Source organism: Leptosomus discolor, chromosome 6, assembly GCF_034619465.1.
Source record: "Leptosomus discolor isolate bLepDis1 chromosome 6, bLepDis1.hap2, whole genome shotgun sequence".
Lineage (NCBI taxonomy): Eukaryota > Metazoa > Chordata > Aves > Leptosomiformes > Leptosomidae > Leptosomus > Leptosomus discolor.
The window spans coordinates 47054505-47081484 of record NC_141396.1 but is presented as its reverse complement, the minus strand read 5'-3'; the positions used below and the strand labels follow the sequence as shown (position 1 = coordinate 47081484).

At 35.7% G+C, this 26980-nt stretch overlaps 1 protein-coding gene across 3 annotated transcripts in view; it reads right to left on the bottom strand.

Moving 5' to 3' along the window:
* MLLT10 (MLLT10 histone lysine methyltransferase DOT1L cofactor) overlaps positions 1-26980 on the bottom strand; it is a 128481-nt gene that overhangs the window by 79527 nt on the left and 21974 nt on the right. For all 3 annotated transcript variants that reach the window (XM_086466547.1, XM_086466548.1, XM_086466549.1), the window contains 4 exons: positions 18501-18610; positions 12174-12277; positions 9653-9746; positions 7634-7729 (listed from right to left, as the gene is read on the bottom strand). In XM_086466547.1, the coding sequence (XP_086322673.1) occupies positions 7634-7729; positions 9653-9746; positions 12174-12277; positions 18501-18610 (404 nt within the window). The remainder of the gene's footprint in view (positions 1-7633; positions 7730-9652; positions 9747-12173; positions 12278-18500; positions 18611-26980) is intronic.

Below are 26980 nucleotides of genomic sequence, written 5' to 3'. Positions count from 1 at the left end.
CCACTACCTTTGATTGTCCCATGTTTTCAAATTTAACATTTTCAAATCTATTTTCCTTAGTGATTCTTGTAAGCAAGATCATCTGAATGCCTAAATCACTAATTTTTCAGCCGCTGTTTTTGACTCCCTCAAATAACTCCAACATATCAGAATGTTCTATTGAGTACTCAGACTGGTGCTTTTGTCACTTATGGATTTTCTGCACTCTCCGCCCATCACTGAAGCTTGTAAGTCCAGAGCTGTCACCATCACAACTAATGTCTTTAATAGAAAGCCGCACATAGTTCTGGCTAATCCCCAAGACAAGACCTGCTTGGCCTTTTATTTGTGACTAGTAGCTATTAGCAATACAACCATAACAATTCCAGAATAAAAGATGCCCACGGTCCACAAGTTTCAAATTCAAATCCTAATTTATCTCGTTTTGACAAGAACAGCCCTAGCTCAGGCATTCATCTATCTATCATTTTATACCGTATAAACCACAGCAGGAAAATTAAATGCAGTAGCAGCATTGCTGCAGTCACAGTAATAAAAGGATACAGGCACAGGGTAGTTCATAGGGAGAGGTGAAACACTACCGCCAGCATTATTCAAATGCATGCATACTCAGCTCTAAGCATGAAACTTGTTCTTACAAGTACCAATCTTTGATACAATTACTTAAAAGACTCCAAAACGTCACTTCAGTACAGGGATAACAGTCAGAATTTTAACCGTCAATGGTAAAAAGCCTCAAGAATCAATGATAAAAATGCCAGCCAAAGCTTCTCTGAGGTGCAAGATCAACATACAACAACTCTTATCAGAATAAGCTACTCTTCTTTTGATATTTAACACAAAAATACACTTTTTCTGTTATTTACAGAGTTCATTACTAACAATGATGGACACTCAGTGCTAAACACTTGAGTAGCACTTTATAACTTCAAAAATGTGCAAGATTAACTAAATCAAGGCAACTATATACTGTCCATGCTGACCTTCAGGTATTCCTATAAAAAACACAAGTATTTACAACTTTAAAATATGTATTATGTTACATACTGTGAAATGCTCCACTGTCTGCAAGGTAACTTACAGGTACCCATCAAGTATCTGTCACAAAATAGGCAAACAGAATGGCAAGCAAAAGGAATACATTTCATTTTCCTGGCTCAGTCAGCTTAACATTGCACAGCACCTTTAACTGCATATGGTCTACCAGCACACAAAACGTTGTACCTGGTGAACAGCATATACAGACAACTTTATAAAAAAGCATAAAGATTACCTTCTAGAAACTGTTACAAAGTCAACATAAAGTACTTATAAGCTTGTATTAATCTAGTATCCAACGCAAAGAAAAAGAGTGTCTTAAAGCACCTTTTGCTTCTACCTCTCTTGCAGTTATAGCTACAGAACTGAAATGTAGGAAGACATATTGCTCAAACAGAAACAAAAACCAAGCAGTAACCTTAACAACGTATTTTTAATGTTCAGATGTCACCTAGTTTTCAAATTAAGACGAACAACATTGCGTAATTTTCTCAAGCAAGAAATGTTCACGTTTCTTCAAAGTTCAGCTTACTTTTTACCTCAGTTATTCAGAAGTTACTCAGTGCTATCTTATAATAAGGCAGAATACAAACACTGAGGAGTTAAATAAATGATGTCATAATACACTGAACTTGTAGGAAGATCAAAATCATAATCAGACAAAAAAATATTTTCTTAACGTTTTGTGAATATATTAATGAAACTGAAATAATACGTAAAAGTAGCAGAAATAACAAATAACAAGGTAAATAAGAGTAACACTTAATACTACCTCAAGTATATCATAGCAATTTTTCAATGAAGCAGAAAGTGTTTTGGTTGATCCCTGCAGACTAAGACAGACATCCTGACTAACAATCACAGAATCACAATGAACAAACACAACTCATTTGATGAGCACAGTAAGAACTTACTACAGTAGAGACCTACTCAAAATTCTGATTCTCCCAGTACTGCTCTAGAGACACCTATAAAAACCACAGTGAAGTAGTAGCTCAATGACAGAAACAAATAGATAACAGAATTCCATCAGATAAAAGTTTGAGGATATTCCACCCATAGATTTTCAGTTTTACAGTCTACAGAGACAATTATCACTGTTACTAATCACTATTATTTTGTGCACAGGTTCTCCTGAGGTCAGATTTTGAGTTTGTTTTCTTTCATGGTGAAAAGTAGAAGACTAAAATGTGTACTTTGAGGGGAAAAAGGACAGCTGCAACTAATGACACCTTACAAAATTCTACATCTTACAGAGTAGTTTTCAGGTATACCTGAGGTGGTGTGTTTGTCATTTTGATTTTACAATACATAATTAACTAATCCCAGGTGCCAAGCTTAATACTATTATGAGGTGTTTGTTTTCTAAGGTACATTCTTTTTTTCTGTAATATATATGATGTGTTACTTTAAGACTAGAAAAATATGAGGTAGTCAAATCAGTAATTCCATGACAACTTGATAATTGAAACAGAAGTTCCTACTTTTCCCCTGACTAAAATAAAAGAAAATTTAAATAAAAAGTAGCTTATCTGCTTATATAGTTCTTTCTGACCTCCACAAAAGGTCATTTTGCTGTGCCATCTATACCAACTGGTGCCAGTTCCAGTAGATTACATGAAGTTGATCATCAGGCTGACACAAAATACAGCACAAGCTAACACAGAACTTCAGCAGGCATCAAACCAAACAAGATGCCACCTTTGCTCTTAATCCTGAAGACTTTAAAGATATGTATTACTGAATATACTCAGAGTAGCTTTCTAATGAAATTTTGTTTCACACTCCATCAGTCTACACTCTGTCAGTCCACTCAAATAACTAGACTTTGAACACAATTTGACACGAAGATATATTCTAAAAAAGAAAGAATTAAGTTCCTGCTAAGTCAGTTAAGAACAGGTGCCCAGAAAGAGAAATACTATTTGTTGGCACCAACACTAAAAGACTGCAGCATGAAGTCACCCCTTTTTGAACACCAGGAAACCCAAAACTCAGTCTCAGGAAACAGAAACCAGGTTCTGCAGCTCATAGACAGATATTAAACACCATCTATACACTGATCTACATATGGTATATACTTATGGAATAGTTCTTAGAGGCATTTTAGAGGCATTCTTCTTTTCCTCTAACTGAAGAGAATTTGGAAGAAATCAACATGGATAAGCATCACCATTAGCATCCATATCGCACAATTCTCATTTCAATAATATTTATCTCGCATTACTTCAATAAATAAAATTGAAGTAATTTCAAAGTGGTTGCAAAACACTTGTAGTTATCTTTAGCATTCTTACAACTCTGCTTCATACGTCAAGAACAGTTGAGAAGATTAAACAGCCAATTTTATTAAACGGATTGACAAAAACTGAGATGAGTCTGGAGCCTTTTTCCCTAAAAAGTTACACAAAAATCCCAATGTTCAAACAACATCATTAAGTTTATAAAACAAAGCAATTAACAGAGGAATGACAGAATTGCCTTTGCAACACACTGCTTCATACAGTACCGTAAATTGACTCTTTAGGACTAAATCAGAGTATTAATTTTTTTTTTTTAAGAGAAAAAAAGGAAACCATGGACCATTGCTTATGCAGCTGAACGGTAACCCAAAGAACTGCAGTCTGTTCCTATTTTTGCTACAGAACCTTACATGATGCATGGCACATCAATTTTATCTTTTCACAGTTGGTTATTCAGATAGTGAGGAATACATAATGAACACCTGATCTGAGTGTTTAGGACTTCATTTGTAACACCCCACACAAAGCACTAAAACACATGAAAAAGCATCAAGTGCCTTTCTCCCAAACAAAATCCATAGCCCTGACATATGAACATAGGCTCCTTCACAATACATTGGGAAAGTTCGGGCAGTTCAGAATGCAGCTCATAAACCAACACACAGCTAGCCTATGGAAACTTTCAACGAGCAGTGGTGTGTTTTAAATTTCCCCTTCCCATGGGCCTAACAACCAAACTCACAGCCACAGTGGAACTCGCTGAATGTCACACTCTACCTCAAACTCTTCCTATATGTTCAAGTTTCTCCCCTCAAAATCAGAAAACATGTAACATTTCCTTAAGAATGCTTTAACAAGCATCAAAAAAAGACGCCTATAATGAATTCCCTTCAGCCACTAGCTCAGTGTTTAGAACACTTGTCCTGGCTCCTGCATTTTAGGTTCTCCTCTGACACCCTCCAACTTCTGTAATAGTGCCCTAGGCCTCCTCATCACTATTTGGTTCTTTTTGCCTCTTCAGTCACCACTTCTTACTCATTTGCAGTCTCTAGTCACAGGCCCACTTTTGTTTAATTTTCATCATATGAACCTTCATGGCAAAGTTTAAACTTCCCCTTTCTGCTCAGCCCAAACAAAAGCACTTCTAGTAGAAAAGGGATTTGTGTAATTCATCTGCTATACAGTAGTTACTCACTATGTAGTAAATGGACATTTTTCAGAAGTCATAAACATACAATGTTGGTAAGCTTGCCTAATTTTCACAGAAGTGGCAAGACACTTCCTTTACACAAAGGTCAATCCCAGACATGTTTAGTTCCTCCTTTAGTCCCTTCCAAACATCAAGTATTCTTCCACAGCCTCATGGTGGCCTACGTTCTTCTAAAAAATTTGAGGTAAACACCTGAGACCTGAAAAAAGGGCTATTCTAACAGGATGTCAAGCAACATACAACCACTCCTATTTATGAGGCACAAAGCCTCATCTCTAATCATTTCTAAATAACATCTCTGCCATAGAAACTAACAATACTTAATGCAGCAGTAAGCACAATATAACTAAGCTATTTAATCAAAATTAAATCACACCAAAGGTTTGTTTGGGGTTTTTAATTATTATACCCTTATACATTCGCTATCGATACATATTCTGAAGGAAAACACATGCTTTCAACTCAGTGTCTGTTTACAAAAATGACAGCTACCCATACCACCACTTTCAGACCAACCTCTTCTTACTACAGAATAATACTTTACATGCCAACGGATAGCTTTTGAAGTCTGAGTAATAAAACCAGTCACAATCCTCAACCCATATAGCTTCTACTCAGCAAAAGGGAAACCTTTAAGGATGTCTAAAGATCAGCTTATCCAAATTTCTAAAGAACAAAGATGAAAGATGAAGTAGAAATTAAGAGTGCCCTTATGGGAGTGGGGGATGGACACAGACATGACACAGACAGACGACACCACTGGATCTGGGAAAAAATATATAAATATTTACGGTAATATGACAACAATCTAGATTCCAAATGGATTTACAGAAGAGGAACATAAGGAAAGCTGCCCTAAGAAATTACTCAACTCCTCAAGATATACAGTGTGTATTTTATATACTTTATCAAACAAGACCCATACAGAAGGTAATCAAATTTACTAAGAGAATGAGCCTCCATACCACATACAGTGCATTGATTGAGGATTTGTATTTTGCAAAGCGCAGGTCATTCTTTAACTACAGAACATGCAAGATTAAAAATGCTAAACAAAAAATCTGTAGCCACAAAAAGCTAGGTGATTAACAGCTTCAGGAAACTGCAATTTTTTTAACCACTTGGTGGTTTTAACTAGAACAGTGTTTTGTTACTATGTACAACATATAAAGCAAATCAAACTTGATAAGTGAACATGCTACAACACGCCATGAGAACCACTGAACAGCAAATAATAGGTTAGTGTTTCAAAACGCATTGCTTCACTTGGTACTAAAGATCATGAGATCTTCTGGATTACCATGTTTCAGTTCATGAAAGGTAAAAGAAACTTTAATAAACCAATTTCTAGCAAACTTCGAGTCACAGAAAAAGGCTAGGACTTGCAAAGGCAAGCCACAACATTAACTATTTGTAGAAGATCCACATCAAAACACTTGCAGAGCAGGAGAAGCTGAGAAAAAATAGTTGATAGATTGGCTGAACACACTCGGTTAGAAAGTCCCTCCAAGATTCCCTGAAGATTTTACAGGTATTACGATGTGAAGAATCCTAGTATCTCCAGTCAATGTCTTAAAGAAAAAAACAACCAAAACAAAACAAACCCCCACACACTACACCAAAAACACAACCAAAACCAAAAACCCAAACAATAGGAAGAAAACCGGCAACAGGATTTCTGCGCTGCTCAGATACACAAGACTGAAATTGAGCCTCATGCTCACACCTCAAAGTTTCTTCAAACTCAACTTCAAACTTTTGTAAATATGAGTAAAAATCGATGCACGTATTTTGTCAAAACGTGACCTGAAACACGATAGCGATGAAAAACTAAGGAAAAAATATGGCAAATACTGGTAAGGTTTTACCTTGCAGGTAATTCTGCAGTCTGTAATTCAACATTTTTACAAAGTCTGTAATTCAGGCTTTTTCTACCAATGCATTACTAAGAAAAAAGATCTGCCAACCCCATACTTTCATTATTTTAGTCATAAATTTAGATTTAGAGGTACAACCACATCGCAATGCACACTCTCTTCTGCACCACCAGATGACGATGGAACCATTCACCCACACCATTAACCAGATGTAAAGACCCTTTTTAGAAGATTATCCAAGAACAATGGAGATCAACATCCATTCCAAGTGGAAGTGAGCTAAAACCAAATCAAATAAGGAGATTAAGGGTCTGAAGACTGACATTTGTTATTCAATTTTTTGTCACTATATAGCTCCTTCATATAATACACATTTCGGCAATACATTCTTTTATTTCAATTTTTATGTAATGATTTTGAATAATGCAAAACTAAAGTCTATCGACACCTGCAACAATTATGAAGTTAGTTGTACAGGACGAGTGCAGGTGAGCAGTTTTGCATGTATTCTTAGAGGGCTAAAAGAGTCAAAGCAAATTGGCCACTGTCCATTACCACCCTGTGTTGAATTCAGATTACAAGTTTCCCATAGACAACTATTAATCTAGCTGTAATAAAAATGTAAACTAATAACCATTATACTTTTAAAAAGAATTTTAAAAAGTAAGTAAGGTGAAATTGTTAAAAGAATACAACAACGATAGAAATTAGGAGTCAGTTATGTTCTTTGTACCCTCACAGGAAGACTCCCAGGTGAATGCCAAAGTATTTCGTCATCACAGTGAGCTTGACCATGAGTACCAGTAAAATGTGTCAACAAGAGGTGTCAGTTCTTTGATAAGAAGAAAAAAATACAACAGGTTGAAACACAAAATTAGATGCACCTGTTTATCAGTACACTTGCCAAAATGTCTACCCCTGTTTTTCTTTCCTGTCTAGTCACAAGCGCTACACAAAAAAAAAAAAAATCTCAAACTGAAAACTAAAGCAAAGGAAGCTGCATGGAAACAGCCTTCCTAAAGGACATGTTTCAGTGCGTATCCCAAAACTAATGATAAACAGGAATAGGAAGGTGTATGTACAAATGCACCTGAAGATGTTTTCTCATTGGACCCCAATACCTCTAGTTTATCACCTGTGTTATGTAATATTCAGTGTTTCAGGAACAGGATTTCCTTCATGCTTTTCAGCAAAAATTAAATTTATCAGAAAGTGCTACTATTAAGCAGATGTGCCACATAATTAGCAACGACAAATCCACTTACTTTTTTCTCCTTCTCATGATGTTTATCCTGAGAGTGAGAGGAAGAATCACTTAAACTTTGATCATATGACCTATTAGATCCCCGTTTGCTCTTTTTCTAAAAAGAGAAAATATATTTATGGATAGAGAAAAGGAATCATTTGAATAAATAAAAAGTATAAAGCATTTCAACTGACAAGATGCCTTACTGCCTGAAGAAAACTTCAGTTACTGAAAACCTGACAAATTGCTAACAAAATAACAAGACTACCCAATGTATACCAGGAAAAAGCCTCTCCTTGTATCAACTTTTACACCTCCCACGAATTTGCAAGATATGCTTTCCACAAAGAAATGAGATATGCAATTTTTTAAAGGTTAAGAGATGCTAGACACTTTTTCAAGTTTTCATAACATAAAACAGAAAAGAGGCTGCTCAAACAAGTATCACATGAAGTCACAGTGCTAGTACTGCCACATGCTTGAAATACATTGTGAGGTGGCTGTTTTATGGCTTCATGATTTCTTAAAGCAACCTGTCTGCAATATTTTCATTAAAATGGTTTAAAAAATAGGATACAGAATGGTATGGTCATTTATGCATTCACAAGTGCCAGACATAACTGCCTGTATTTCTATAACGTTTGAGAGCCTAGTCCAGGACTGCAAACACTTTATGCTAGGCCAGTGTTCAAAACGTTTGTTATTTCATCCTAACTGAGGTAGCATTATAAAGACACTTCAGGTCAGTGCTTTGCTAACAAAAGTTTCCAGGGGTTTAGTAGATACACATCACCTACCATCTTCAGTAGCAAATACTAAACACCTGTATTTACCAGGCATCAACAGTCATAATAATCCTAAAGAAACACTAAAACACTTAAACCATCTTGCCAGTCTGTACTGTTTGTATCACTGTAATTAGCTATGTCTATCATTAAAATTGCTTTTTAAATAAACATACATGTTCGTAATCATAGTAGCACTGGAATATTGAAATCAAATGCATAATAGTGTAAGAGCTTGCCTTCACTGCTAAGTAATAGACCATTTTTGTTCTTTTTGTATACTTAGCTCAAGATAATAACTTAAAAAAAAAATCTTAGCTTAGTAACGGCCTAGAAAGCCATCCCTTATCTTCATTATGAAGCAAACATCAATATTCACAAGAGCACAGAGCTAACCTCACCAAGCTTCTAGAAAGCTAAAATGGTTCATTGGCCCTGTGTTTTTACTTCATTGCAACCTATGCTAAAGCCACCCATGTATTTGCCTTTTCTTAGCAGTGAAAACAAGTAATCAGCCAGTTTAACTATACTTACAGCAGTATCTGAAGTCTATATATTTTAATTTTCATATTTAAATATTCATAAATAACATTTTTTACACATCAGGAAGTCCTTCAAGTCCACACACCCACACATATACACAGAAACAGGTATCTCAAACTGTCAAACTGGTAAAAAGTGACAGGAAAGACTCCAAGAGGTCCGATCCAAAACCTACCGAAATAACTGAGAAATTTCAACAGGTTTTGTTTGCTTGTTTGTTTTTTTTTAAAAAAACAAACCTCAAGTCACTTCCTTGAGGTTGCGTTTCAGGGAACTTATAGGCAGGGAATATCCACTGGCTACAAGCTGAGAGATAGAACAAAAGGGAAAACACTTTAAAAAAGTAACAAGCCGAAGGAAATGGAGGGCTTCTTTATTCTCCAATATACAGAATAACAAGTAATACATACCTAGAAGCCAACTAATCGAATAGCAAAAGAAAACATTACAGAAACTTAATGGGAAAAAAAAAAAAAACACCACTAAAAGTGCACACTACTTCTGGCAGAGGGGAAAAACCCACACATCTAGAAAGTAACCACTTACAAAAACATTTTCAGCCAGTACTTCTGCAACTATGATTAAAACATTGTTTCAATTAAATACAATCTACTTTGAGCTACATGAAAATATTATTTCTAGTGTTAATAGCAATACAGAGTGAAAAAGTAAGTCAGTGACAATTATTTACAGAATTTAACAATACATACCAGTTTACTAAAATGGTATTTACAGTAGCCACAGTATTGGACGTTATCTGCACCATTGCCTTCTTCTTCACAAAGAAGTCCTGCAAACTGTGCACTAAAATAAAGAAAACAACATTCAAGGAAGGCAATTTTACATCAGCTCGTGCCACAGTATCACAGCTGATAATGTACCGATGCATTTAATAGAAGACATTTCCACACAAGTGGCTCACAATGGCATGCAGGCACATAACCAGCCTTTGCAGTCCAGTGAAAAACCTGTCTGGTTCATACTTTGGCCTGATACCTCTTTCATAGTCCTTAAGCCACTCACACAAGTTTATAGCTTGAAAATCTACGTCTATTGTGCAGCTACTCGCACAAAAAAATAAAGCAAGTAATTTACAAGGATTCTTAGTTCAAATTCAAGCCAAAAATTATCTATGGAAAGAACAGTTTTTAACAAAACCATACTACGGATCCAAAGAAGAAATTTTACTGAAGTTGCATATATCTTTCTCTGCTTTGCCAGGAAAATGATTTTTTTGTTGTTTGTTGGTTTGTTTTTTTTTTAAATAGAAATTCAATGACATAATAAATCAAATCATATTTATTGATTTAAAAGACTGTGGCAGGTTAATTTCTTTTAGAAAGAACAAGACTTACAAGTTTCCTTGCCTAGGCTAATTATCACCTTATTCTACTACATTTTTCCAAATCAACTTTGCTTTTCACTATTTGTAATGTTGATTTATTTTCTTTACCAAAACCAACTTAGACTTTGAAAACCAAATATTCAGTTTAATTTTCCATATCATTTTCATTATCATAATAATGCAATGTTACCGTCAAAACAATGCATAGGAATATTTAAATGAAAGAATAATATAGAAGGCAGCTTATTTTCATTGCTTTTTAAAATCACTTTCCCCTCATTTATACATTATGCAGAAGTACTGCTTCCTAATACAAGCACACCTACAGCAGATGCCAACTACAGAAAAAATTTAAGAGGATGTCTCTAGGCAAAGATTTCTCGTTCTAAGCTTGCCATACAAAACCAGATGGACTCAAGCTCATTCTTCCTTAGACATCAGTTTTATTAACCCAAAACCGATACACCTGTCCTGGATCTCTGTCTGTAGTTTTCACATTTCTCTTTTTTTTAAATATTACAGAAGTCTCACAATATCCTCAGTCACAGTACTCTCCAGCTAGGTAACATTTTATAGCACACACCTGAGGTTTTTTTGAATCAAAAAACTCTAAAAATTGGCAAGATAAATATTTTAATTTTTAACCTAATTCTCACGTTCTTTATGGCATGCACTTTAAACAGGGTTTTGGAAGAAAGAAAAATTATTAAAAGGACTCTTGTATGCACCCAAGTATTTCAAAGAAAAGAGATCTTTTCATCCAAACACTTGGATGTACACATTTTTTCACATCTGTAAGTAACCTCTTTACATGGTATGCATGCTTTGAGGAACACAATCCATCTTCACCATAAAAAGAAACTTGTTATCAATCACATCCGGTGAAAAACCAGATTCTCACAAAAGAGTAAAACCTGCCAGGGTCAAGTAATTGAAAGAAAAAAAAATTGTCAAGAAATCAGCATCTAAACTACAGAATTATATCCTTTAAGATCTGCACAAGACATTCAAAGTATCACTTCATTACACTGAAGAAAATACATTGAAGAAATTTAAGCAGGTGTGCAAATACCATTTCCCTGATTGAGCTAGTCATGAAGCAGCATACTGGCGCACTCATAAAACCACAGATTATGTAGCTAGAGAGCCTGTGTAAATCTGCTATCTATTGCAAAATAGCTTCAACTGAATTTGGAAAAAAACCAAACAACACCTGTAAATTTTGCCTCCATTTACCTGTTGATATGTGGTTTAATATAATTATTCAGCCTCTTTTGGAAGTCCATGAAGTGAGACAAGCAAACCTAAATATCTTAAAGTGGAATGAATCAGATGGGGTCGCCGCTGTTTTCTCCAACAGCTATACATGAAACCTAAATGAGTAGGTCGGGATAGATGTGTACCACTTAGATAAAACCAGTGAGGTGAATTACCCCCAAATGGTTGGCAATCTGTACCCGTAGGGGCAAGTATAGTGCATTTTTATGTATAGCTCAATACTATTTCCCGCTGATTTACCAGAAGTAAACATTGAATCAGTTAGCAGGTGAACAAACAATGCCTTCACATTCCCATATCCTATAAAATATCATCTAAGAAAAATAATGTAAGACAAAAAAAAAACCAACACTCAACCTTATACACAGGAGCACATAGCATTTAATACAACCTAAGGGAGTATTATCAGGCAGCTTTTGCAGCTCACAGCAACGTCTATGCTGCCACTGCCATCTTGTTATGTTATAATAAAGTTAGGTATTTCTACACAAACCATTTTACTGTATTTCTTTACTCAGAAACATACTAAATAAAGAGTTTACACATTACATTGTGTGTACTGATTTTTTCTGGAACATCAGAGATGTTAAATAATAAAACATACTTACCACGTTACATGAAAAGCTTGTCGACATCCATGTTTATTACATGTCATACAAGCACCAGTGGCTGCTTTACTTTCTCTGCCTTGTTCATCACAAATATAGCATGTCTATCAAAGAGAAAATACTTAACATGGTAAGAAGCATACAAATAAATTCTGTTACTCACAGAAGATTCTAGGGTGAGAACTACTGGATGTTGCAGCTAAGCTTATATAAGAACTTCTTTCTAAAAGTCTAATTATGTTTGTTTGCAAAAGGAGATCACCTGGTAGACACTTGGGATCCATGTAACACTTTGCCAACGCTAAAGCAGTACAAATACCAATTTACTTAAACTCCATATCACTACTCAACTAGCCAAACGGTTAAACAGCCAAAGGTTAACAGTATTAGCCTTCAAGATTTTCCTTGCTTTCAATTTGTGTTTATGTCCTTTGAGGTCGCACTCATTTTCACATTCATTTAACACTACCTGTATCAGTGGTGTTCAGAAACATCAAATTAGCCTAAGGGTACAAGATACCACCCGGTATGCATGCATATGTCTACGAAATTACATACAGAAAAACTGAAAACTTAAAATTTTATTTGTACATTTGTGTAAAGAATTTTCAAAAGCCTCATAGCATGCTTCAATGTTCGTATGATGCTCAGTTACCTTTAACTAAATATGGTGTTTAACAGAACTCTGCTTTAATTCAACATGACTTGGACAGCCCCATAAACTTCTTAGAAGCTAATCAAGCAAGAACCTTCTGTAAACAAAGTTTAAATTAGTATATTAAACCCATTTCAACGTCAAAATGCTAGAGCTAGAATGAAAACAACCTGTGTAGTACCTGAAAATCTTTTCACAGCATTTCTATCAATGTGTTTGTTTTACTGGGATACTATGGCAATTTGTAGTATTTTCAAAAAAGTTCTCGGTAAAATGGAAGAAAAAAAATTAACACAAAAATAATTCAAAATCATTCTCATTATTCAGTACTACTACTTGTTTAACATGTGGCAAATAAACACAGACGCATGCTGTAAGGAAGCTCACTATTATACTACACGTCACTACAATCCCTCACCAGCATTTCAGGGAGAAACACTGCGCAGAACTAAATCTCTTTCTATATTTTACTGTCCTAATTACTGAAATGTGGTTTAGAGAGATTCTATCATATCACATTTATTTAACAATGTAAAAATAGATTCTTAATGAAAGTATCCTTCAGCACTGGAGCAGTCAAGTGTCTGGTTTTAAATGAGGGAGAACCTTATTGAGGTAACAAACATCAACAACACACTGCTACCTCTGTAGAAATCCCATTACAAGACCTTAGACGAGGAAAGAGAATCTTCCCCGCCAAAAAAGAAAAAGAAAACCAACCACCAAAAAAAATTGTCTACATTTCAACTCTGACTTACTGCAATTGTATCACAACCTCCCTTCAAGGAGGCAAGGAATGAGTAGAACAATAAACAAAAAGAACATCAACCATGGGTAGCAGAAAATACAGTTTAGAAAAACAGACCAAGATACCACTGAAATAAAAAATATAAAAGGATAAAATGCAAAACCAGTACTATTTAGAAAGACCTGAAAATAAGTGAAATTCTGAGATCAGAACAGCCTTTTATAGAGGTATTTAGAACATTTAACGTGAGATGTCAGCTAACTGAAGCATTTTTGTTAACATGCAAGACTAGGGTAGGCAAGTCGTTCTTGTATGGTTTCCACAAGACACTTAAAAAGCATTAAATCCAATAGCTAATATATCCTAAAATCATACCCTATATCCTAACATTTGAAGGATCAGAGGGGGATAATCCTACTTAATTCTTTGCCTTGCTTCCTTTGTACATCAAGGTAGTGCATACAGATAATTCGGTTGTTTGACAGGGTCTGAGACTGGCTGCTTTTTAGTTTTCCTTACCATGACCTGACACATTCAGATTTTAGAAACAAACAAGGTCATGATCTATCAGCCTCATTTGAGTAACTATGTTAAGTGTAAGTAACTTCAAAAGTTAAGTAAGTTAAGTTAAAAGTAAGGTACCTCTGTAAACAGAGTTCAGCAGACCCCATAAAACTCAAACTCCAGTTACTGTTCTGTTTTTTCAGAGTTTTACCTTAAGATCTGCAATTTTTTTTCCTCGATGAAGCTCAGAAAGAAAAGCAATATAAGCATCACATTTAGTAAGGAAGTAGGCTCTGTTTTTCAACTACATATGACATTTAAGGTCTGTGTTTCAGGACCCCTTAAACCAATTTATAGTAAAATGGCTGAAAAACGATAACAAATGACCAGCTATATTACAAACAAGTTTAAACACAACATGGTGGACTGCCTACCCACTTTAACAAGCTCAAAGAAATTTTATCCTTCCTATAATAGCCATGAGAAATGTAAAACCTCTTCCCTAATCTTCCATATGAAACAGGGCGAAAGAAGGTTCATCTTCCTATTCCAACACGGACAGTAAGTTCTCTCTAAAGCTCACCTTCTCATACTTCTACCTTCTCTTAGACACATGAACAGTTTCAGAAGCCTGAGAACCGTATTCTTTCTTTGACAAAGCAGAAAAACAAAAACTTTCCATGCATTTGCAAATCCATGCAATTGCTACACCTCCTCTGGAATGTGGAAGTGTAAAACTCTGCTTCCCACCACCTACAGCAGCGCTGCTCTTCAGAGCTCTTAAGGGAAGACAGTACTTAAGACTTCTCCCAAACTCACTGGAAAATAAGCAAAACATTACACAAAGCTTTTAACTCAGCAGGGAAATTTTACTCAAAAAACCGCAACAAATATCTTAGTTTCTTTTATGACAAAATACACATTTTTTGCAAAGCTGCCTTTATGTTTCTGTCAACATTTTTCCTCCAAAGATTAAAAACAAACCTCCTTTGTAAAAGCAAATACAGAAGGGAAGATGAGGCAAGGAAAACCTTATAAAACAAAAAGTAATTTCAGAAAGCATTCCCTGCTTACAGAATCAAACCTAGGAGTTGTGCAGAAGTTTCTCATTGTTGCAGCAAGTACCAAAATAAAAGTCTAACAGCTGTCTTTACTAGGCAGATCAAGAAACTTCAAATGCATTTATTTTTTAATCAGTTCTTAAAAGAGATTCCTAAAAGCAGTAATTATATTCAATTACGATATACTTTCAAATGAACCTGAAAAAGGCAAATAAAGCTCACATAAAATAAACAGGTATTATCCATGCATAACCATCCAAAGAGTAACAACCTAAATAGGAGAGCAACTACTAGTCCATTTCTTTTTCAAAGTGACTGTGTAAGAAAAGCTCTCCTGTTAGTTAACCCATTAATCAAGTCATTCAGTGGATTCATTCTGTAATGTGATGGTTTTAATCCCAGAAGCACATAAACTTCAGGGGAATAGCAGTCAAATATATACATTGACAAGCCTCATGCTTTGGTGTCTGCTGCTGTTTCTTCTTGCGTTTAAGACTGCTGTACTTTGTAACACTGCATATTTCACACTGTTGAATAAAGAAATAAGTGCATAGAAAAACCTGTGTAAAATAAGTTGAGTTTTGCCAGGAGAAAGTAATGATGTTTGTTTCTAAAATAAAGACTACAGTAGAAATTCTCCCTTATGGTAATCTTCATTGGCCTATATTGTCCCCCAATTCCATATGCTAGCATTCTATATGTAACCAGCTGCACACGTAGAATTATTTAGGTCTTTACAGTAAATAAAAATCTTTCTTAAAACCATCCTATTCCAACCTGAGTTGACAGACAGAATGAAATTAGCACTAAGCCTGTCTAAAAAAAAAAAAAACAAACAACTCCAGTCATTTTTTCCTAATTACATGTTTACTTTTGTTCACAGTGTGCAACAAATGTTTTACGAACTGCTTGCCATATCTACTTCTCAAAAAAAGCCTTTCTCGTCCATTTCCTTCCAAATTCACAGTTACATGCTTTACAAAGTTTCTGACCTAAAACAACGTATCATTTAAATAAACACAATTTATACTGAATAGCAAGGGGGGTGGGGGGTGAAATTATTGCAGGCTACCTGAAAAGGGAATCAGTAGTTTTATTAGTTTTGGGGGTATTGCTCAAAACTAGCCTACTTGGGAACTGGTGGCAGTTTAGCCACAGCAGTACCAAACTCAGCATTGGCTACGGATTTACCAAAGAGGCGGGGAGAGTCCCCTGTCAGTGACTGCCTCTTAAATTCTGTGCTGTTACAAGAAAATGCAGTTGGCAGTGAAGTTAGATTGGGTTCAGAAGCAGCAACTGCACTGTAGCATTTCTTTGGTTCCCCTGAAACCTACAATCGCTACCTCCCTGAAACAAACAGATCAAACAAAAACAGGAAAAGCCAAGTTCTGTAAAAAGAGAGAACAAAAAGAAAAAAAAAAAATTTGCAGGCATGGGGTATAACCCCAAACCTGGAAATTTCTGATATAGATCTCATTATATTTTACAATATACTGTAGCAGCCTGTATGAAAGTATTTTTAGGTTGACTGTTAACATGGAAAACAGGCCCGAGTCAGAACACCCGCCAGAAATGCAGAAAACCAAGAGTTAGCCAACACTGGGAACTCTATCTACATGATCTGTATGGCACTAGTCATTACCTAGTAAGCAACAAAAGACATGGTAACTACAGAACAACACAATGCAAGTTGGAATTTTAATAGTAAAAAATAACTATACATCATTTATTTGGAACAAAACCAGTTCAAGAAAGAAGCAACTTTACTTATAATAAGGAATTAAAGACTAAAGACAGAGACCAACAGTGGAATTTGTGAATAAGTAGTATTAAAAAAAGGTACCCTGCATCTGTTAAGTTACAAGGATTTACTCATCCAACACCAACTACCATCAATGGAAACGATGCAAGATAAAACAAAATCGGAAGTGCTCCATGAAATCTTTGAAGTACATTAGGGAAGAACCACTAACAATGAAAATCATTATGACTACTACTCAAGGAAAAATGAGAAAACAGACATGCTGTTGGCCCAGAGTTGAGGAGAGAAGATAAACTCATCTGCTACAGCAAATCTGTACTGCATTGTGTCAAAGCACAAAAATATTACTCATTCTGCACTTAATCTCACTGCTGCATGTTCTTGCCAATGGAGAAAGAAGCCAATAGTGAGAAGCCAATACAGATGCTCAGGTAACACGTAATGAGAAAGCATGAGAAGAACCTAGAGTGTGACTCCTGGCTTTTTGGATACACTGGTAAAGAAGATGGGAAAAACATACTGACAGCAGTTGTGAGGATCGGAAACAAACAAGGAAAAGACGAAAGTATGAAAAAAAAGAAAAAAAGGATAGGAAAACGGGGGTGAGGGGTGGGGGGCGTGATGGGGGGGCAGCAGAGGGGAAAAAAAATTAAAACGAGAGGTCACAGAGACAACGCGAACAGGACTGGTTTCCCTGTAGGAAGAACACGAGGTGATGCATGCCTTTTCTTTCTTTCTTTTACAACACAGGTTATTTCTCTTTTACCCCACTGTTCACAAACCACCATAAAATAAAGTAAAATAAAGAAACTAGAGGTAAAAGGAACAACCCAAGAAAAAACACATAATAAAACTAATCAGAAATTCAGACAGTTTGCTGCCTACAGAAGGGAAAATACACAGGAGGATGTAGGTAAATCTAGTGAGGAAGAGGTAGCACAAGTGAAGCAAGTAGAAAAATGGAACCATCAATATAGAACATTAACAAGTTACTATTACATTGCTTTCCTTTTTTTTTTTTAAATAAAGTCTCACCACATTTCATAAAACTCTCACTGATACTTTCTTAAAGGCAGTTCTATAAGCAAGTAGTTCCACTAAAGTAAATACTGCTTACAAAGGCAAAAGCCTGCAAGCTTCTGCCTTAATACATTAGCACAAATTTTCTTCCTAAAAGAAATGTTTATGAACATATTAACGTTCATATCGATACTTAAAACAGTAGGACTTTGTGGTAATTAATAACAACGTTTCAAATAAGCTGTAATAATCTTTTAACCTATGAGAAATATTTTACATTCCTTTCAAAATAAACTGCTATTCAAAGATTGTGATATTTTTAATTAACAAAACAGTCCTTAATCTGTAAAAGAATAATGAGACATGGCAGATAACCTTGCAGCCTAATTTAATAATATAGCTTTCTTAATTCTTGAATTTATCAGAAAGACATAGCAGAAAACATACATACAGCATCACTGCATACATTTATGAATTCTATATAAAGTGCATTCTAAGAAGTGTAGTTTTAGATTATTAAAGCTCACAAGTTTTAAAATAATACATTAGATATAGACAAAAAGACATATAATTATACCTTATTATAACGATCATGAGGAACAGACTGCAACACGATAGGTTCCATTGTAGAAACATTTGCAAACTGCACCTCGGGAATGTACAGAGCACAAACCACATGAGCCCAACCTACAAAAAGTTATAATTGTATTTAATTTTAATGTTTTCTAGAAGCTCAAAAGACATGTCAATGATAGCACAAAGAATCTTTTACAGCACTTTTTTCCATGGACTATTTTAACTGTTTAGAATATTACAGACCTAGAGTTACTTAAGTCATGTTTACTTTTCGTATCATCCGAAGTTTGAATAAACTTAAAAACGTATTACAGCTTATCTAATGGCAAATTTATACAAGTAATACTCCTTGAAATCCAAATACTAATGATTTACACAAACAGTGACACACAAATGGAAAAACAGGTTATTTCTTTAAATTTCTTGGATTAACATACTCGTTGCATAAAAGCTATATAAATTCCTGCAAAAGGGAAATACCATCTGAATGAACTGGTATTCATTACAAGCATTACCATCATATAAGACCTCTGTGTATACTTTCTATTTAAACAAAGTCATTTTCATTTGACTAGACTCCTGTTTTCTTTCTATAGAAAGAAATCCTAACACGCATACACACCCACATCCCCTCTATCAAATCTCTTCCTTCTTTAAAGGTGTGGCCAACTCATTTTTTCATAGCAATATCAACTCCTATATCCAGTCCTGTTCTAACTCATTAACTTGTGGTCAACAATAAATGCTTACCATACTGTGCTTTAACATTTCAAGAAGTAAACATTCCTAATTGTCTGACATTTGGTTGGATGGGGGCAGAGGCAAACACCAATTCAGAAAGAAACCTACTAATTTTAGGCCTTTTTTCAACACTAAGATCCTGAGAGTTGTCGGTTTGTTTCAGTGGAGGACAGTTTGCCATAACCGTAAATTCAGCAGAAGCTGCTATATAGCTAACCCATCATATTAATATGCTGACATTAATAACAGGATTGCAAGGGTAATATTGCATAGCACAGCGCTACCTCATCTGAAAGTGAATTTGGTGTGGCTAACCGTTAGTGTGAACTCTGGTCTCCCCCAAGAGGAAAACTAGTTTTTTGTCACAAGACCTCCAGTACACCTTAAAAATAATTGTGCTTTCCTCCTACGCAGGCTTTCTTGTATGCAAAGACTAAGGACATAAGACAACAGACTTACATAATTAGATAATCTAGCAGATTATTAGATTCAGTAAACAAAGTAAATTATCATTGTTCAAATGCACCCTATAATGAAAAAAAAAAAAAACAAACCCACAAACCAACAACAGAAAAACCCCCACGCCAAACCACCATACTGCCTCACTGCAGACCTTTTTGTTTTCAAATTGCATTTTATCCTTTTAACTACTCTTTACTGAATCCTGAATCTAAAGGTTTTTTATTTCTTCACTCAACTGTACTTTGACTCTCAAAACTGAGGTAAATGTAAAGCTGCACTTACAGCAGCATTGTTGAGACTCTGGAATGGTATTTAGCATCTGGAATTGCATAGGTGCTATGTATTCTTTTCTTAAAGCACAAATCTTTTCTAGTTGCTTCCAACTGACTGGTGTGTTCCCCCCCCCATTTCCTAAATTGGTAGTTACAATTTGTACAGAAAATGCAAACCGCACACATAACTGTTACAGTCACCACTCTCAACGTAACATGTATCCATATAGTATTTCATCTGCAACTAAATACATTATCTGTGCAGCTTCATCCATTTATTCACAAGTAGTTTGTAGAATTCCACACAGAAAAAGCACGAGACTAATAAAATAATATAAACTAACAACTTGAGCTGCTTTTAAAAATAGTTCCAACAGACCATTTTAAAATTATCATTAAGAGACAGACTGAAAAAAAACACCTATAAAAACCACAGTCTTTTTTTGTTCTCTACTCCACTTGAACTATCTTCAGGGAATAAGTGTTTATAAGGACTTTTCTAAGACTTGCCAACTTCCCTAAGCCAGAGTCATCTTACTAAAGACAGTCAAATAAATGTTAACACTGTGTTAATTGTGAATATTTATCTTTAAATCTCCTCTCAAAAAATTAACTCAAATAGAAACATCATTCATCTAATAAAGCCACTAAACCAGTAGAAAAGTGACACTGAAATTTTGGAACAAAAAAACCTTCTTCAGTTATTTACACATAAACAGATGGCAAAAGCTTTTACTTCAGACATAATTAAGTCAGTAATCCAGTTACACTTACAATGAAAAGTTATTGTGTAAACATACAAAATATACCAGAAACAGTAAAAAAAAAAAAATTAAAAAAAAAAATCACTTACCTAAATTTCAGTTGGCTTAGTAAGTAAACAATTTTCACTACAAGAAACCAGTTTCAGAAGTAACTTTAACTGAGCACTACTCCATCGCCATCAAAAAAAAAAAAAAATTAAACAATACAGCCAGAAACCTACAAGCTTAATATATTCTGATTTCCAAAATACAGAGCACACATCCAGGATAGCTGTGGGCAATAGCACAGTTTCATCTTTCATGAAAACAAGACCAGTATCTATATAATGAAACAAATTAAATGCCACAGAACTAACACACTTTTTGAACAAGCAGTCAGTAAGCACCCACGGAATTGAGGACAAGGGACCTTTTCCATTGATTTCCATCTGGCATCTTTAGATCCCAGATAACCTGACCTTGCTGAAAAATCACCACCTGTCCCATAAAAATTTAGCCATAGGAAAGGCTGCAGCACCCTTATGTTACCAGTCTCAAATCCCTACATCAGAAAAGAAGCCTAACTCCAGCACCACTCAGACTCGGACACCTCATACAGAACTGCTTAAATGTTCTTTTCTCCAGAGTTTCACAGGTGAAGAAAGAGAAAATTGTCAGAGTGCAACACCAGCTCATTTGGAAGAGCCAAAAGAGACAGAGGTTCAGCAGCTCTCCCTGAAGAAAGAATAAGGAAGACATTTTTCTGTAACAAATGTGGTTAAGGACTGGTTGCCTAGCAGTGCTGTGGACTCTCCATCTTTGGAGAACTCAAGGTCTACAGACTCCTCCACAAAACTTTTCAACTTAAGGGAGGTCAATAAGATTCAGTTTTGCTATGTAAGGACCAGATAATAGCAGAAGAAAACAGAAAAAGAAGCAATCAACCATCATCTTTTTTCCTAAGCATCAAAAGACTAGTCACTGTTGCCACAAAGAGTATGCACGGAAGTCAGGACACCTACAGCCAAACAAAGTAAGCGTGACAGCTCTCCTCTGTCTCCCTGATGGAAAAGTGAGCTACTAGCATACAAGCAGACTTTATTTTTAATGTTTTCTGCAACTGAGAGGGCTCTTGGCTATATAATACAGCCTCCCCCATCCTCCATTGCCAGTTTCTTCTCTTTTAGACAACCACTCTCAGAGCACAGAACTCGGATAACACAGAATAAAGTACCTACTGCCAGGCTCAGACTTGAGTGCTTTTGTCTGCTATTTCTTACTGGACGACAATTGCCTACTTTGTCTGCAGGGGTAATGAAACATCCTAAAGAGACACCCATCCAAACTGTACACACAGCCAATAAAAGCAGCAAGTACTTATAAGGACTTACGATATCTAAGACTATATCAAAATACATATTTTTCAATTAACTCTATCTAAGCCATAAAGATTGCGCTGCAAACTTCCTACTCAAATTACTTGCTACATTATTCTTGGGCAACCATCAACTTCATCAGCAACTATAGACTGCCCACCCACACCCCCCCAAACCCATCATTAAATCCAGTCCTTTTGAGCTTTCCCACTGTTTAAGTGTGAAAAATTCTGTGGTATATCCATGTTTTAGAGTTTAAAAACTCCAGTAGCACTGTTCTACACATTCAATAACATTTAAAACTTTATGACTCATTTCTGGTAGAACTGAAATTATTTTATTACCATTTCTCTTCACCCAAAACACTGCACAGAAATAACAGGATACTCTGACTTTTCTTAACTGTTCTCCAGACTTAGCGAGGAACTTGTGCCATTTTTCAGATCACTTATTTCGAACGAGTTTATTAAAGCCATCAGTATATACCACATCCTTTACTATTTAAATCAATGATAAGCCTCCATTCACTTTGGTTGTGCACAAACAACCAGCCACAGATTTATTACTCACTTATTAGCAATTACTGTAAATTTATAAGTTAAATAAATTCTTACTATTCCCACTGAATTGCTTGTACTCAATTTACTTTTGCTTTCATCTCCCTTTCAGGACAACTTCAACTGGAAAGGGGGGCAGGCAAATGCAGATACTGGCATCTTGCAAAATGCTCTTAAAATTCTCCCTACCCTCAGAATTTTTTTTTTTTCTTTTTTTCTTATTTAACATACTATTTTTCAGTCTTTGAGAAGGCGGCCATTTGTCATATGTGCTTTCTCAACAAAAATTTTTCTAGATTATAATTATAGGCCCCCTTTCGGTACTGAAAGGCTGCAATAAGGTCTCCTTTGAGCCTTCTCTCCTCCAGGTTGAACAACCCCAACTCTCCCAACCTTTCCTCATAGGAGAGGTGCTCCAGCCCCCTGATCGTTTTTGTGGCCCTCCTCTGGACCCACTTGAGCAGGTCCATGTCTTTCCTGTGCTGAGGACTCCAGAGCTGGACCCTGCACTGCAGGTGGGGTGTCACCAGAGCAGAATACAGGGGGTGAATAACGTCCCTCAACCTGCTGACCACACTGCTTTTGATGCAGCTTTTAGCAGGGCCTGTTGCAATACGACAAGGGGTAATCGTTTCAAACTAAAAGAGGGCAGATTCAGACGAGATAAGGAAGAAGTTTTTTTTACAATGAGGGTGGTGAGACACTGGAACAGGTTGCTCAGAGAAGCTGTGGATGCCTCCTCCCTGGAAACATTCAAGGTCAGGCTGGACGAGGCTCTGAGCAACCTGATCGAGTTGAAGATGTCCCTGCTCACTGCAGGGGAGCTGGACTGGACGCCCTTTAAAGGCCCCTTCCAACCCAAACCATTCTATGATTCTATAATATCTGGCTTGCTTATTTTAAAATAAACCTAGGCTTTAGCTTACAAACAAGAAATTAAGAACCATATTGTAAGGATTCAAATCAGCCATTGAGTTCGCTTGTTTCTGTGCATTATCATCAGAACTGCTTTCTCTGAAACTGCTTGGAAAAAAGAATACAGCAGGCTACCATGGGCTAGCACGCCTCTTTTGCTTTAATCCAATATTCTACAACAATCAATGCCTCCATCCAGAAATTGTAAAATTTTACCAGTTTTTTGGTATTGCTTATTGGAAACAACTTACTGGTGACAGACAAATTCAAATTAAAAGTATTTACTTCAGCTGTGCCTTCAAGACCAATAACTTTGGGAAATGCTGCTTACCTTTCCAAAAAAAAAAAAAAAACTCCACTGAGCTTCAAACATAACATCACACAAGTACAGCCAAGACATATTCCTTTGAAGAGATCTTAGGAAACAACTTCAACCAACACTAAAACAACATCAAATCCGCATATAAACCAAGACCTACTTTGCTAACAATAATCATTAAAATTTTTATCCAATATCAGAAATTGGAAATCCATGAAGCCTTCAAAGGGGCTGTTGCAGACTGTAGAGGCCAGAATCATGAAGTGAAATCAAGATCCAGCCATAGTGCCAGTCTAGTCCCACAAGAGAGCTCTGGGATGTCATCACCATCTCCTAACCATGCACTAATTCCAGAGTAAAATTTGTTTATGTGTTCTCTGTAAGTTCCTGAAAAGTCCATTATATCTCATCAAGGAAATTTTACTTTATTTATAACTACAGCTCACTCCAAAACCAAGTGAATGTGTTATTCTAGCATGGAAAAACCTTTCTTTGTTGAAATGCTTGGTTTCTTATTAGGGTTGCTCCAGGATGTAATTTAAGGATACACCTCAATTCACTTCAACTGTGAGCCACCACTAAAAGGTAAGGTCTCACCTTACTCTTCATGTCCAACTGTACATCCTTGCCTTCTCCCTGTAGTATAACACTGCCATGTAGCAGGGCAGATAAAAGTTTATTCCCCTGGTTACTAAACTTGCGGGAAAACAGAAGTTTACCTTCCAGTAAGATCAGTAAGTAAGTTGATGCAAACCACACTGAGGTCCTACGATTATCATACACAAAACCACCAGTGCAGAAATACCCAGTCAGGGGAAAACCAGAGTCTGCTCCTCTCATGACTGGGTAAACCAGAGTCCGCTCCTCTCAGTGGAGGTCAATAGCTGTCCTAGATTGCAAGTTGCACACTCAGTTTCCACAACTATCAGATCTGCTGACTGACCCCAAAACTCAGCTCTATTCCACTCTGAAAGGTGAATCCAGCAGAGATGTACTTAAGACCATTACTGTTACTATTTGCCAGAGGGTAAGAGTCAGTACTATTTTAGACCTTTAGTTAAGTGCCTCTTCATTAAGGCATTTCATACACTTTTGTGTTGACCCTGATCTTCCTTTCCTGTAAAGACAATTAAATTTGCAGAAAATAAATCTGTCAGCTTAAGTTACTGTCTTTTCCTTACCCTAGTAAATACAGTTTTAGAGCTTGCTACGGTTAATATGGTATTATTCACTATATTGTTCGATCCACTCTTTTCAAAAAAGTGGGTAAAAAGAAGGTGCTCACACTAAGTGCTAGAGCTCTCACCACTTCGTTCTGGTAGTCAACCTTATCATTGTTACATAGAATAAAGGAACAATTTCTGCTAAAAAAAATATAAAATAAATACTGTTAGTCTATGAAGAAAACGCTTCCCCTAGTAGAGTCCTACTATAGAATTTCAAACTCTCCATTTATCAAACTTTGTTCCTCAACTAAAGAACTGGTACATAAGAAAAATTCACTTTGGATCATCATTCAGCAGAACAACAAATAGTTTGTTTTTGAAACAGCTACAGATCACATTCCACTGGCTTCCCAAGTAAGCTAATATCTTACATAATTTTATCTCGCTTGCTATGGCATTAATAAGTCTGTTGCCCCTCCCTCAAGAAATCCTTTTATACAACCAAACGAAGAAATGTAACAAATATTCACCCAAAGCTCTAAAATTTTCTCCTACTTACACATTATGAGTACTAGCAATATAAATAATAAATATACAATATAGATTCTATGGTAATATGTGTATTTATATTAGTAAAATATTTTAAACTGTTTATCAAATTGTACTGTCTTTCCTAGTTTAAAAAAAAAATAAAAAATCAATACACAAAGTCCTGCAAATCTGCACAAAAGGACCACCACATTTGTAGGTAAGCACTTCTTGCAAAATGCATACCATCTTAGACTTTAATGCCAAGAAAACTCATCAGAACAGTAAACCTGACAGTGAGAGCTGCTGACTAATAACAATAGCAATAGGGAAACCTAGCATATAATGTTTTTACAGACTTGGGAGATCCCGATGCTAAGCCAGCGGATGGGAAGAGGGCCCAGATCATGACATAAAACCACCGTATTGTTAGCTGGCCTTTTCCCAAGCAGCTGCATGAAAGAAGTCTTGGTGAAAAGTCACACAAAGAATGCTGTTACACAGCATTCCTGATCATCATCCAGTGGAATCAGATTTCAAAGTAACAACTTGTACAGCAAAATCAAGCCTTTTAGGCTTACAGAAAATTGTAGACAAAGATCACTGTAAGGAAACTATTTAAATAGGAGATGCACAGTATTAGATACAACAGAACAATCTGCTTAAAAAACAGGCTGCATACTCAGTATTATGAGAACACAAAGAATTGGAATGCAAAAAATTATAAGCAGTTCAAATGGTCATGATTTTATTTTCTTCTCACTGAGTGTCAAAAACCCAAAGGAAATTACTGCAACAGTTAAGGAAACATTACTGAATTGAAAAGGCCCAAAACCGTCAAACAGACAACAGTTCTCAAGTATCTTTAAACAAATGCTCACTTGTTGCTCTTCTCGGTTTTTTTAAAAGTGTTTATATTTTGTCCAGCTACCAATTCATATACAGAGTACAAAGCTAGAGAAAAGTTAATCTCTCTTTCAAAAGGCATCTTATACATAAGACAGCAAATCAATAAGCAACTCGTATACATACCACTTTTTCTCATTTTAGAAAACTTTTATATTCAGTCATGTATTTAAAACCACAGTGGTGCCCCTAAATGAACATGAATACCAAACTTAGCAAGGAATTCTGTCAATAAATATATCCAAAGAGAAAATTTCCTTTTCCAGCTCAGTCCTACTTTTCTACTTTTATTATCAATAAAAAACAAATTAATGAATAAAACAAAAACCAGCAAACAATCTAACAATTTATAGAACTGCAGTCTCTGAACACTAAAAAAGTCCTAATATTTATGTAAAAACAAAGTCCACATAGTCCACATATAGGGAAAATTATTTTTCCTCACAAAACTTAACCACAGCTGTTAAGACAGTCAAAGACATAGTCAAAGCTTATT